Raw genomic sequence first — 14,313 nt, forward strand, 5'->3', positions numbered from 1 at the left:
GTTCCCTTTTTTTCCAATTGTAAAATAAATGACTGTAGTGCATTAAACAAACATATTCAACGTGTTTTTGTCACATATTATGCAAAATATATTTGTTCACGACTGAAAAAAAATACATTGAAAAGCTTTATACAGAGGGAGAGCTAAACAAACTGTACATTTACTTTGACAGTATTAGATTATAGCTAACAGATATCTAAAAAGACATTGCACACAAACTGAAGAGGAAATTCTGACAGTTGGATATTTTGGTTTAACATTTCAAAATCAGATTTGATTTGATTTATTTATTTTCAAACAGAAATATCATACATGAAATATCTTCAACAAAAAATACATTTCAACATGTTCGAAAATGGAGCGGATATGAAGCACAAGCTTGTTATTTTCCCACCCCATTACCACATACAGTGCATCATTCGTCTATTACTTAAACTTATTTCTTTTTTTACTTATCTCTTCTTTTTTACATATTTTATCCTTTTGACATTTTTGACAAATTATATGTTTGATTTAATTTGTACCTTTACATTTTGTAACATAGACCAAAAAAAAAAAAAAAAAAAAAAAAATATATATATATATATATATATATATATATATACACACACACACATAGTACTGCAAATAGCCATTAATTAAAATTACATCATACCTTTCTCATTTAACCCTTTTTCAATCACCTTCATCATTATATATATACATATATATATATACAACTTTTCAACAACAAATCGATTAATATACTGACATTGTTTAAGAGTCTGTTCTAGACTGTTCCATAATTTCACACCACAGACAGACATACACAAACTTTTTTAAGTTGTCCTTGTTTTCAACCTCCTAAAATTGTGTTCTTCTATCAGATTATACCCCCCTTGTCTTTCTTAAAAAAAACTTTTGTATGCATTTGCAAGTAATTTATTCCTAGCTTTAAACATAAATTGTGCTGTTTTAAACTTAACCAAATCATTTAAATCTTTAATTTCAAAAATAAAGCATCTGTATGCTCCAAATACCCCACATGTTCTATCAGTCTAATTACTTTTTTCTGCATTGTGCATAAGGATTGTAAATTAGATTTATATGCATTGCCCCAAATTTCAACACAGTAACTCATATATAGCAACATAAGTGTGTTATATAATATATACATTGATTTATTGTCCAGGATAAATCTTGCTTTATACACTATTGCTACAGTTTTTACAAATTTTGACATCACATTATTTATTTGCGGTGTCCAACTAATTTTACGATCGAATACAACATCAAGAAACTTAATTGCATATACTCTTTCTATAACTTCATTATCAAATTTGAAATCTATATTATGACTACTTTTTAATTTCCCAAATAGCATAACCTTTGTTTTACTTATATTTAATGACAATTTGTTTACGTCAAACCACAATTTCGATTTATTAATTTCTGTTTTAATCAACTCCATAAGTTTTGCAAATTATCCCCAGAACAAAAAATACTTGTATCATCTGCAAATAAAATAAACTTAAACAACTCTGATATCTTACACATATCATTAGGTAAATTATAAACAATATTGGACCAAAAACTGATACTTGCGGTATGCCACAATTGAAATTTAGATATGACGATTTATGGTTGTCAATTTCCACGAATGTGCCTAGTTTTTAAATAACTGCTTATCCAGTCCAAGGCAACTCCTCCAATACCATACCTTTCTAATTTATTTACCAATATATTATTATTTATTGTATCAAATGCCTTCTTTAAATCTTTAAAAAAATTCCAACTACCTTCTCCTTTTTATCTATCTTATTAGTAATTTCCTCAATAATTTCTGTTAATTTCAGAGATGTTGATCTATTTTTCCTGAAACCATATTGCTCATCAGCTAAAAGGTTATGCATTTCTATGAAATTATTAAGCCTTTCAACAAAGAGTTTTTCTAAAAGTTTTGAAAACTGAGATAGTATAAAAATTGGCTTATAATTTGTAAAGTATTGTTTATCTCCAGATTTATAAAGTGGAATTACCTTTGCAATTTTCATTTCATTTGGAAATTTACCATATTGGAAAGATCTATTACAAATATAGGTTAATGGTTCTACAATGTCTTTAATCAGTTTCTTAATTAACTTCATATCAATATTATTCCAATCCATGGACAATTTATTTTTACATTTCTTTACAATACCTATTATTTCCTTTTTATTTACTACTTTAACAAAGATAGAATTGGGATTTCTCTCAATCAAATCAATATCCAGCCCTTCTGTTTTTACTAAATCATTGATATTTTGAATCAATTCTATCACACAATTTGACAGTTGTATGATGATTTGAAAATTCTACTTTTACATTTGAATGACTGATCATGGATTTTATTCATCCTTTTTGTCCACTTGTTCACTTCGGTTTATTCTGAGGGAACATTCTGAGAACAATCTGAAACTGACTCTGTGTAGTAAAAATTATGAACAATATTATACAAATGAAAATATACAATTTTATACGACATAGGCCAGATGAATGCATTTATATAAAACTAAATACTCATTCACTAATTTTCTTTCGGCTTAGTCTCAGATTGAACCAACAATTATTTCAGCATATTTTTTTATGTAGCGGATGCCCTTCTAGCCACAACCCAGTAAACACCCATACACTCTTGCATTCACACACCCACTCATACACTATGGCCAATTTAGTTAATCCAATTTACCTATAGCACATTTCTTTGGACTGTGGGAGAAACCGGAGCACCTGGAGGAAACCCACGCCAACATGGGGAGAACATACAAACTCCACACAGAAATACCAACTGGCCACGTTGTCACCAAAATAGATATAGAGAAGCATGGCCAACATTATGATTTACTCATTTTTAATATCACTGACAGAATAAAATGTGTGGGATCTAAGGGTCTTTGAAATATTTGCATTAAACAGTAAAACAATGCAATTTTTTAATGTTATTTTTTATATTATAATTAATATTATTATTATGTTATATATTTTTTATTTCATCATTATTTACTTTAATTTTGTCATAATTAGGAATAGCTACAATTTTATTTTATTGTAGACTTTTTATTCCTGTATTAGACTGTGTGTAAATTTTATATATCCAGTCTGTAAGTGCAATATTACATACCTGCCATTACAGTGCCAGTAAAGTATATGCTTCATATGTAAGCTCAGAAAGCCCTTTGAAAGTATGAGAAATACAATTACAGACATATAATTAATGCTAAACAATTACTTGAAAAAAAAAACTACTTACTTATAAAAGAAACTACTTGATCAACCTGTTTCCTACACCCTATGACTCCTGAGCAAATTATGGGATCTCAAACAGTGAAAGGTTTGCAATGAGTTTTTTCAAAAACAACAACAATAACATTATTATCCCTACCCTTGAACTAGCAGTCATTAAAAGACAAGAAAGAAGACAGACATTTTGCATATCACTGTTGCCTCCAAATTTTACAATTACCAATGAGTGGACATTCTAAAACGCATGAGGGTTTTAGAATGTCCCCTAATGAGAAAATTATACACAAAATCAATAAAATATATATGAGCTTGCTCACAGATTGAGCTGCTTTGGATATATGATGTGACAAATCGAACATTGCATTCAGCCAAAGGCCATTTAAAGTTTAGACTGTGTTGAATCAGTCAGCTACGCATCTGCCCTATTAGCATCGCAAACCCTCTCACACTTAAATGTTGCACTTAAACATTTTAATCTGGTCTGAAACATGCTAGAAAAGAGCGTTCTGATGATTAATTATTACAGCAGACACATCAGGCTTTATGTGATGTGAGACTATGTAAACAGCTAGCTAAGCTTTACTTAGTAGCTACACTGCAAAAAAAGCTTTTCTTACTTAGATTTTTTGTCTTGTTTCTAGTCCAGTATCTAAAAACTCTTAAATCAAGAAGAATTTTCTAGACAAGCAAAACATATTGTCTTATTTTAAGAAATAATATCGCAAATTTAAGTGAGTTGTTCCTTAAAACAAGAAAAATAATCTGCCAATAACATAAGATAAGCAATATTATGTCAAAAGGAAAAACAAGATTATTTTGCTTACCCCATTGGCAGATACTTTTGCTTGTTTTAAGGAAAAACTCACTTAATATTGGCATATTAGTTCTTAAAACAAGACAGTATGTTTTGCTTGCCTAGAAAATGCTTCTTAATATAAGAACTTTTAGATATTTGGACTAGAACCAAGACAAAAAAATCTAAGAAACAAAAGCATTTTTTGCCGTATAAATCACAGTTTGGAACAATATATTTATATTAATATGTTAGTATATTGCTTACATGAGTCACATAAATGTCATTATGTCTCAAAATAATCTGTCTTTATTAGTAAGATAACATTTTGGTGCTAGTTTTATGATGAAAGCTCTGTAAGTTTAATTGTGCGAAAAAAAAAAAAATCCAATCAGAGGCCTGCTGTGCTGATGTGCTGATATGTGTGATATGCACACATACTTTCAATTTTAGTTAGGCAGCCCCAGGGCTTTCGGTGTCTTTTCGTTATAAAATTGCCACATTTAAGGTCTGATTTCTTTAAAAATCAGTGATCTTCACTGCGTGATAGATATTCGATATATGTGGATTTCAGACCAGACAAGAAGCACATGCCGTGTCTTTAAAATATGGCAGTTTATTTTACCCCAGTATTTTCTGGTATTGAGTTTCTGCACTAGCCTGCTGATCCTGATGGCGCTGGTCTTTCATCTTGTTTACCCTTAAACAACTAAATTAATTCTATTTAACTGAATGTATTGTAATTACATTACAACATCGATGCTGTAAAAGTAACCTTATGAAACTGAAAATAGTCACATTAAACTTTCACCGTAAGTTTACCATTAGCTGAAAAACACTATTTGTGCATATATTGATATTTCTATTGAAGATTTTCAACAAAGATTTTTTATTTTGATAAGTCATTTGTGTGTCAAATATGATGCTAGCCTATAGTTTTCTAAAGACATTAACAGTTAATCACCACATCTTTAGTTTTCTCTTTGTTTCCTTTATAGCTTAGAGTCTGTTTTTAGGTACAAAATAACATAAATGCAGCAAATATTGCTGACAATTTTGAGACAATTTGCAATTTTTATCATTTTAAACCTCTAATCTAAACTAAGGGAAATGTAGGCTATAATTTGATCAAACTGACAGAGACTATTCATTTTAGCAGTGTTGTAAGCACGATGTGTTAGTTTGTTTTATTGTTCATGTTTTTTATTTACCATTGTTTTAAAGATTTAGCGAAATGGTCAATTTGCAATTAGCATGGTTTAACTTCAAAAACGCCATGTGGACAGTCAGTCAAATACATATCCCACAATCCTTTTGTCTAAACCGGAAGACAATAGTACCACGTGTGGACTGCGAAAAAGGAACTATTTCCGGAGTGACTGCGGTTCATCAAAATGAAGTAAGTGATGAGTTAAATGTGTGCGTTTAATTAAAATATTCCCAATACATTTGTTGCCCCGTGTTTCATGATCGTCTGTGAATTTAACTAGACCATTCAGCCATGGAACGAAATGTCGATATGGTCAGAAGCTAAATACTTAGCCTCTGGTTTGCAGCAACATCTAAAGCTAGCATAAATATAAACTGTAACATTAAACATTAACATTCAGTTTCATGTGTTTTATTTTAATAATAATATAATTAGAACTAAATGTAAATTTTTAATAATAGAAATCACATTTTGTCGTAAAACGTTGTTCAATTGTTAGTTACTTGTCATTGAATTGTTATTGAGAAATCATTTTTAGTTAAGAAACCTCATCACCCCATTAAACTATATCTTTTTTCAGAAGCTTACAATTGGTCAAAATAACAAATATCTTACTTTGTTGTGATATAAAGTCCATTTTATTGCACTAAATACAGATTTCAGAACATCTTCCCAGGTTAAAACATTGGTATTGTAAATACAACAAAATAAATTATATATATATATATATATATATATATATATATATATATATATATATATATATATATATTTTTTTTTTTTTTTTTTTTTTTATTCCTTTATAAATAGGATATATTTGAAAACGATAACCTTTTGTTACCAATTGAATTTAGAAGATATGTTATCAGTAGGACAGAACTATTGATTTGCATAACAAAACTATATACATAAATGTAGATTTGTTAAGATGTTTAATTTGCGAAGATTGTAGGTTGTAAAAAGTGTCAAAATCATAATGAATACTGAATAGTGCTGCAAAATATTGGAATTGATTTATTGATTCCATTTTGGACATTGTGATATTTTGTTTTTCTGCGATATACATTGCGATATGAATATAATTTCACTAAAGATTACCTAAATAACTCATAACTCATTAACATATGCATGAAACATAATAAACTATTTGAAGGCACAGATGAAAACAGCAGAACAAAGGTATATATTTTAATTGTTTTGTCTTTATGGTTTTCAGTGGAATCTAAGAACATAAATTCATCATTAATCAAATAACATTGTATTGTCTTCATTTTGAAAATTAAATACAATTTAATCTTTGTTAAATCTTTAAACTATAAAACTAAAATTTCTTGGTTTATATCCGTTTGTTATCTTAAAAACAGTTCCTTAAAACACATCCAAATGAAATTTTTCACTTTGATAGGGTTCAAATTTGCGATGACTCCGAAAATCATGTTCTGAAATGTGGCTCCTGGTCATTGTAATTACAACTCTATTTGCAGGTCCCGCGATGTGACTATTGCATATTCGCACATTGCGATATCGATGTTAAAACAGTATATTGTGCAGCCCTAATCCTGAATATACTGTATTTTCTCATATATTTCTGATTTTTTTCTTCTTTAAATGTAGTCCACTGACCAAAGTGAAGCTGATCAATGAACTGAATGAAAGAGAAGCTCAGCTAGGCATCAAAGAGACTGTGTCCTGGCATTCAGTCTATAAAAACAGCGCCTGGGTCTTCATCGGTGAGGGAATATGAACATTATTACATAGTTACATCGTGGCTGTGGACCAAAAGAAAGATCAATCTAGACCAGAGGTGTACAACCATGTTTCTGGAGATCTACCTTCCTGCAGAGTTCAGTTGCAACCCCATATCAAACACACCTGCCTTTAATTATCCAGTGCTGCTTCAGGTCTTAATTAGTTGGTTCATGTGCGTTTGATCAGGGTTGGAGCTGAACTTTGTAGGAAGGTAGATCTCCAGGAACAGGGTTGAGCCCCCTTGATCTAAACAGATCTTTCACAGCACTTCGGCAATCATTATTCTAGACCGGGGTGCCCAAACTTGCTCCTGGAGGGCCTGTGTCCTGGAGAATTTAGCCCCAACCCTAGTTAAACATGCCTGAACAAGCTAATCAAGCTCTAAATAGCATACTAGAAACTTCCAGGCAGGTGTGTTGAAGCAAGTTGGAGCTAAACTCTGCAGGACACCTGTCCTCCAGGACTGAGTTTTGGGCACCCCTGTTATAGACGCTGAGATGCTGTCTGGATAGGCTATTTTTACAATCTGCCAGATGATGGCAGCATTCGTCTGTTTAACTAGCTGTGAGTTTTTGTAGACAATGACATGATTATAGTCCTCTAGAAACCCACACAAGTGATGTACATTTATTGTTGTATTTTTTGTTGCATTCATTTACCAGACTGAACATTGCAATTCAAACCGTGAAGTCAGAATTATTCGCCCTCCGGTGAAAATTTTTTTCTTTTTCAAATGTTTCCCAAATGATGTTTAATAGAGCAAGACATTTTTCACAGTATGTCTGAGAAATTTTCTTCTGGAGAAAGTCTGATTTGGTAAATTTTGACTAGAATAAAAGCAGTTTTAAATTTTTTTTAATTAAATATTATTAGCCCCCTTAAGCAAAATTTTTTTTCGATGGTCAACAAAACGAATCTTTGTTATACAATGATTTGCCTAATAACTCTAACTTGCCTAGTTGGGGCAAAAATATACAGCTAATAATTCAGGATGGCTCATAATTCTGACTTCAAGTGTGTGTGTGTGTGTGCGTGCGTGCGTGCGTGTGTGTGTGGTATATAAATATATATGTATGTACGTATGTATGTATGTATATATGTATTTATTTCTTTTAATATATGTAAATATGTATAATACTAACGTCAATGTGCAGGTGGATTTCCATATGAGCTGACAGAAGGAGACATCATCTGTGTTTTTTCTCAGTAAGTCATGAGTGTTCATTTTAAACATGTCTTTTTGTGCTAAAGACGTCAGTATTTATTTATTTATTTTTTTGCTAGTGAAGCTTAATCCTCCTCTGTGAATGTCAGGTATGGAGAGATTGCCAACATCAATTTGGTTCGAGATAAAAAGACGGGCAAATCCAAAGGATTCTGTTTCCTGTGCTATGAAGATCAAAGGAGCACCATTCTGGCTGTCGATAACTTTAACGGAATCAAGGTGAAGCGCTTTTCTAATGTCTTTTTAGCTATGTGGTCTTTTTCAACCTGAATTGTATTTTATTTTATTTATATATATATATATATATATATATATATATATATATATATATATATATATATATATATATATTTTTTTTTTTTTTACTAAATTCAGACAAGCTGAGATTTTTGAAGTGATATATTTATATTATATGTATATATATATATATTATATATATTATATATATATATATATATATATATATATATATATATATATATATATATATATATATATATATATATATATATATATATATATACATATAATATAAATATATCAAATGCGGCATAAAAGCCCACTTCAAAAATCTCAGCTTGTCTGAATTTAGTAAATTGGAGTTAGTTATGGGTTTGAGTAAAATATTTATTTGTTTTATTGTATGAAGATCTGTTTAGTAAAGTTAAAACTAAAGAAACAGGCACAGCTCCTCACAGAGGCGACAACATAACTGAAAGCAAAACCAAAACATAAATTGTCCAGGCCTGGTCCTCTCTCCTCCTTTCATTAGCTAAAGCTCCTCTGTGGGACTCGAGACCAGTGCGATAACAGGTGCTGTTTATCACTCACGCTCTCACCCCACTCCTACAGTCTAATAACATTTCTTCCATATAAAAAAATCATTTCGAGTTTTTTAAGTTGACAATAAATGTTTTCATTGTTTTCAAAAAATCAGGGCTATTGCACCAAATATGGCTTTCTTAACTCCTTTGAAGTTAAAACATTGATATTGTGTGTGTGTTGTCTAAATAAAAGTGAATAGAAAAATGCCTAAAACATTGCAGCTGTTTATTTTGACCAATTTAAGCTCTAAATGACCAATTTAAATTGAAAAGAATGTCACTAGTTACTTGCAGAGCAAAACTAAAACATATTTTTTTACTCGAACACATAACTGTTTTCTAAATGCAGAGAAACTGAGAATATCCAAGGGGTCTCTTAGTTTATTCCATAGTTTTATATACAAGGCGCGTAATACTAGGGCTGCACAATATATAATTTTAGCATCGATATCGTAATGTGTGTTTACACAATATTTACATCGCAAGATATGCAATGTTAGATGACCAGGAACCACAGGTAAAAACACATGAGATTTGTAGAGAGACTGCAGGATTGAACCATAATAGAGTTAATCACATTAATCATTTGCATGAGTTTTAAGGCCTGTGACAATGTAAGCATTTTAAGAGAGTTCAAAGCAATTTAATAGCGCATAACAAAGTTCAATAAAGATTCATTTTATTGAACAATTTATATGATGAAGATGAATCATTGTTAATTTACATTTGATTATTCAATTTCTGTAACCGAATACTGTTAGACTCTCCCTAGAAAACCATAAATCACTGTTTATTTCACTTAAATATTTTCTTCATCATGTTTATTTATGACTGTATTTAGTTTATTATGTGTATATAATAAATTACATAAAGTATATTTATATTTAACTCCACTATAAAATTATCCCAATCAATCTAAAGTCTTTGCAAAAAGAGTTAAGTCATCTGGTGAAATTATATCCCAATATATTATATTATATCACAATATATATTGCAAAGAAAAAAAATATTGCAACTAAGAGATTAAAAACATGCTCATCACATATTTAGTTTAATTTTATAATATATCTAGATAACAATAGCATCATGTCATTGACTCACATATTGCTGTTTGTTTTGTCTGCCATGAAGATTAAGGGCCGGACCATACGTGTGGACCACGTAGCGAATTATCGACCACCGAAGGACACGGATGACATTGATGACATCACTAAACGTTTACGCGAAGAGGGATGTGCTCCTAAAGCAGTTTCGTCCTCTGAGGAAGAGTCTGCAGAAGAGTACACTGTACCTGTAAAGAAGCCTAAAAAAGGTGAGATGACTTGTCTGTTATGATTAATCGACTGCGTTCAGTGCGAGACGGAAAGAAACACCCACTACGGTTTTGAAGTATCCAGACTACAGTGTATATGTTTATGCATATGCAGGAGTGCATTAAAACAATTCAGTTAAACACCTGCATATTGACCTCTGTTCTTAATCCCAACGCCAAGTAATAACATTGTCATAATACTGGAATTCGGTACTGAAATTTTTAAAACATCCATTTCCTGCTACCATTTGAGCGCTGATGAGCACATACTTAAACACCGCTGATTTGTCTTATACAATAGTAGCTACGTTTCCATCCACCTATTTTTGAAATGCAAAGATGCGCATGTTTTGAAAATGCTCATAAAACACCTATGTGCATAACTGAGTACTGGGATAAACTTTTTATTCAATAAGAAAAGATGCGCATAAACTATTATGGAAACGCTTTTACCAAACAAATTCCAGTAAAAAGTCAAAAAGTCATGTGATTTTGTTAAAAGAGATCATGTGATGATAAAAAATGGACAAATCAGCAGGCTGACCACACTGTAAAACATCTGAAATGTTGTTTTGGTCATTGTAAAATGCCTCAACCATTTCAGTATTAGTGTTATTATATTATTAATGACCTCCAGAATCAAGAGCGTATGTGCTCTTTGTTTCATGCCTTCAAACGTCATCCCTCATTCACTGCGTGTCAGGATTGCCCTCTGAAGCCTGGTTTATACTTGATGCATCTGCTAGTTCGCTTGAGTGCGCAGCGAATGTGACATTATCACAGAGTTTGCGGAGGTTCGCTTTGGGTGCGCACGACATCATTGCGGCCAGTGGAGCGCATGATTTTTTTTTTGAGACTCGAGCGACCAGTGCATGCGGCACCGCATTTGATTTGAGTTGAATATGAATCACTTTGAAGAGATTTTTTCTCAAACAGTACGACTGTACAGACATCTTTATGGTCCGTGATTATAGAGATAACCAGATGATCAATAATTCTTGGCTAGAAATTGCAACCCATGTTCTGTTGTGATTAATATTTTAATAAACTTGAATAGGTAAAACTGTCCGAGATATAAACAAAAGCATGTGATGCATCAAAGTTTGATTCAGGAAATATTGAATGGTTATAAAAATCCTTGTAATCATTAAAATAAATTATAAAAACAATTAGATTAAAAATCTTGAATGATATTAATGATATGACGTAGTTCCGGAAACTTTCTTCTTCTCTGTTTATTCGTCTGACTTTACGGTCAGATTCTGACCGCCCTCTGTCGTTTAAAAAATATTATCACAACGGCGAACACGGCAAGTATAAAAGCCTCGTCCATTTCGTGAGGTGCGCGCGCAGTCAGCGGAGGTGCGCGATGCGGCACCAAGTGAAAGTATAAATTCAGCTTGAGGCACAAGTTATTTATTAAATAAAGAAAAGATTCACGCAGCTTCTCCTACCGCAGTAAATTCAGTTTTTATTGTTTTATATACTGTTATATTTGGCGGCAATTGTGGTGGAAGTGGTGATTTTGTTCTCTTTGCCTTATTGGATGGAAACGCTGCTTTATTCGCACTTCTTTTATGCAATAATCCAGTTTTACGCATAAAGTTTGGATTCGCATTTTTGGATGGAAACATAGCTAGTGTTCAGCTGTCTGGCTTTATTCTGCAATAACAACCTCCTGGATGTACTTTATCTCTAACTTAACTAATACAACCTTATTGCGTGATAAGTGTTACCAAAACTGAAATACATAAAACTGCTCCGAGTACATGAACACAGAGAAGTTAGCACAAAAAACACTGATACAAAAGCAAGGTTTTATTTTTTTGGAATACTTAATGAAATGTCAATAAATGTCTGTCTGGAATATCTAACTACCTATGAAATATTGGCATTAATCTGACAATACATAAGTTTGATAAATGAATATATTTTAAATGTCACTAGAGATACAAATGTATTGATGAACATTGTTTGTTATGCTTCAGATAAAAAGGAGAAGAAGAAAAAGAAGAAGGAGAAGAAAGAGAAGAAAAAGGCTCTGAAGCTGGACAAACGTGAGGGGTGCTCTGAAAGCTCTGCATCTTCTCCTGTCAGAGTGAAGAAGGAGAAGGAGGATGCGGCGTATGAGAAATACAGCGTGAAAGGACCGGCCGCTAGCAGAAGAGACAGAGCAGATGAGCAGGAGCAGTTCAGGGAGAGAGAAGAGGGCAAGAAGACAGACAGAAGACATGCAGACACACAGCAGAGAGAAAGCGACAGAGGAGGAGAGAGAGATGGGGAAAGAGACCGAGAACAAGAGAGAGATGGAGGAAGACAGAGAGATGGGGAAAGAGACCGAGAACGAGAGAGAGACGGAGGAAGACAGAGAGATGGGGAAAGAGACCGAGAACGAGAGAGAGACGGAGGAAGACAGAGAGATGGGGAAAGAGACCGAGAACGAGAGAGAGACGGAGGAAGACAGAGAGATGGGGAAAGAGACCGAGAACGAGAGAGAGATGGAGGAAGACAGAGAGATGGGGAAAGAGACCGAGAACGAGAGAGAGATGGAGGAAGACAGAGAGATGGGGAAAGAGACCGAGAACGAGAGAGAGATGGAGGAAGACAAAGAGATGGGGAGAGAGACAGAGAACGAGAGAGAGACGGAGGAAGACAGAGAGATGGGGAGAGAGACAGAGAACGAGAGAGAGACGGAGGAAGACAGGGAGATGGAGAGAGACAGAGAGATGGGGAGAGAGACAGAGAACGAGAGAGAGACGGAGGAAGACAGAGAGATGGGGAGAGAGACAGAGAACGAGAGAGAGACAGGGACAGAAAGAGAGACAGAGGTAATGGCAAACACAGAGATCACAGTCGTGAAAGAGAACACAGGCGAAACTGATCACAGTAGTTTACTTTTTTTTTTTTGATGTGAAAAAAATGTGCAAAATTTAGTTTTTATTGTACTTCAAAAATGTAAATAAATGTTTCACACTTTTTAATAAGTCTACCTGGAATGTATGACCAATGGCCACTTGATGTTAAGTTACACAGATTACATTTGACTAATAAATAGATTTTATTTAAAGTTAGCACAAATACTGTAACAAGAATAAAATACTAAAATGTACTGATGAACTCCAAAATCAAGGTGATGCGAGAAATACCTGTCAATTGTAAACCTGACATCAATTGTAAAATAAAATTAACTAATAAAAGACATTAAAGTTGCAGTATGTCAATCTGATACTCAACTGGTTCAACTAGGTATTGCATTCCTGGATTAAAACAAGTGCAAGTGCAGGTTCCAACAGGAGCGAGCCTGACTATCGAGCCTAAAGGCTTATTTAAATCATGTTGTAAATAAAAGCAACGGCACGATAGAAGGAATATTTTCCACATTGTTTTTGTTCTACCAACACCTTGAATTAATATATTGGAAACAGTTTCTATTAGAGATGCATGATTAATCGATAATAAGATCGCGATCTCGATTCGACCTTACACACAGTCTTAATTCATCTTTTCTACTATTCAGCCAATTATATATTCAAGGTTAGGAGAGAAGCATAAAGGCAGTCGTAGCAACGTGGAATAGGCTTGGGCGGTATCAAAATTTTGATAGCGTCAAACCTCCCCCCTATTTTACCTCGGTATCCGGTATTACCATGCATAATAAAACAATTATGACATAAGGCGCAGACAGAGTCATCAAACTGTTGGCTTGTGCCTAAACCATTCAGAAACTGAAAACCGGTCATCTGTTTGTCTTGTTAAGATTAGAGATCTGCGCAGGATGCTCTTTCTCATTCACACACACACACACACACACACACATAAAGAGCACCAAGCGACACACAGCATCATGCTCTCTCTCATTCACACACATAAACAGCATCCACGTGGTTGTGCACGTGCTCGCTTGCTCGGGAGCGATATTGTTATACAGTGCGCCCGCTC

At 33.0% G+C, this 14,313-nt stretch overlaps 1 protein-coding gene across 1 annotated transcript; it reads left to right on the plus strand.

Moving 5' to 3' along the window:
- Positions 1-5,399: 5,399 nt before the first annotated feature.
- rbmx2 (RNA binding motif protein X-linked 2) lies at positions 5,400-13,709 on the plus strand. Its single transcript, XM_056447037.1, has 6 exons — positions 5,400-5,453; positions 6,879-6,994; positions 8,168-8,219; positions 8,328-8,457; positions 10,194-10,374; positions 12,363-13,709. Exons 1-6 carry the CDS (start codon positions 5,449-5,451, stop codon positions 13,253-13,255), a joined length of 1,377 nt encoding a protein of 458 aa, XP_056303012.1. The 5' UTR covers positions 5,400-5,448; the 3' UTR covers positions 13,256-13,709.
- Positions 13,710-14,313: the final 604 nt, after the last annotated feature.

Source organism: Danio aesculapii, chromosome 21 (assembly GCF_903798145.1).
Source record: "Danio aesculapii chromosome 21, fDanAes4.1, whole genome shotgun sequence".
NCBI classification, from domain to species: Eukaryota; Metazoa; Chordata; class Actinopteri; order Cypriniformes; family Danionidae; genus Danio; species Danio aesculapii.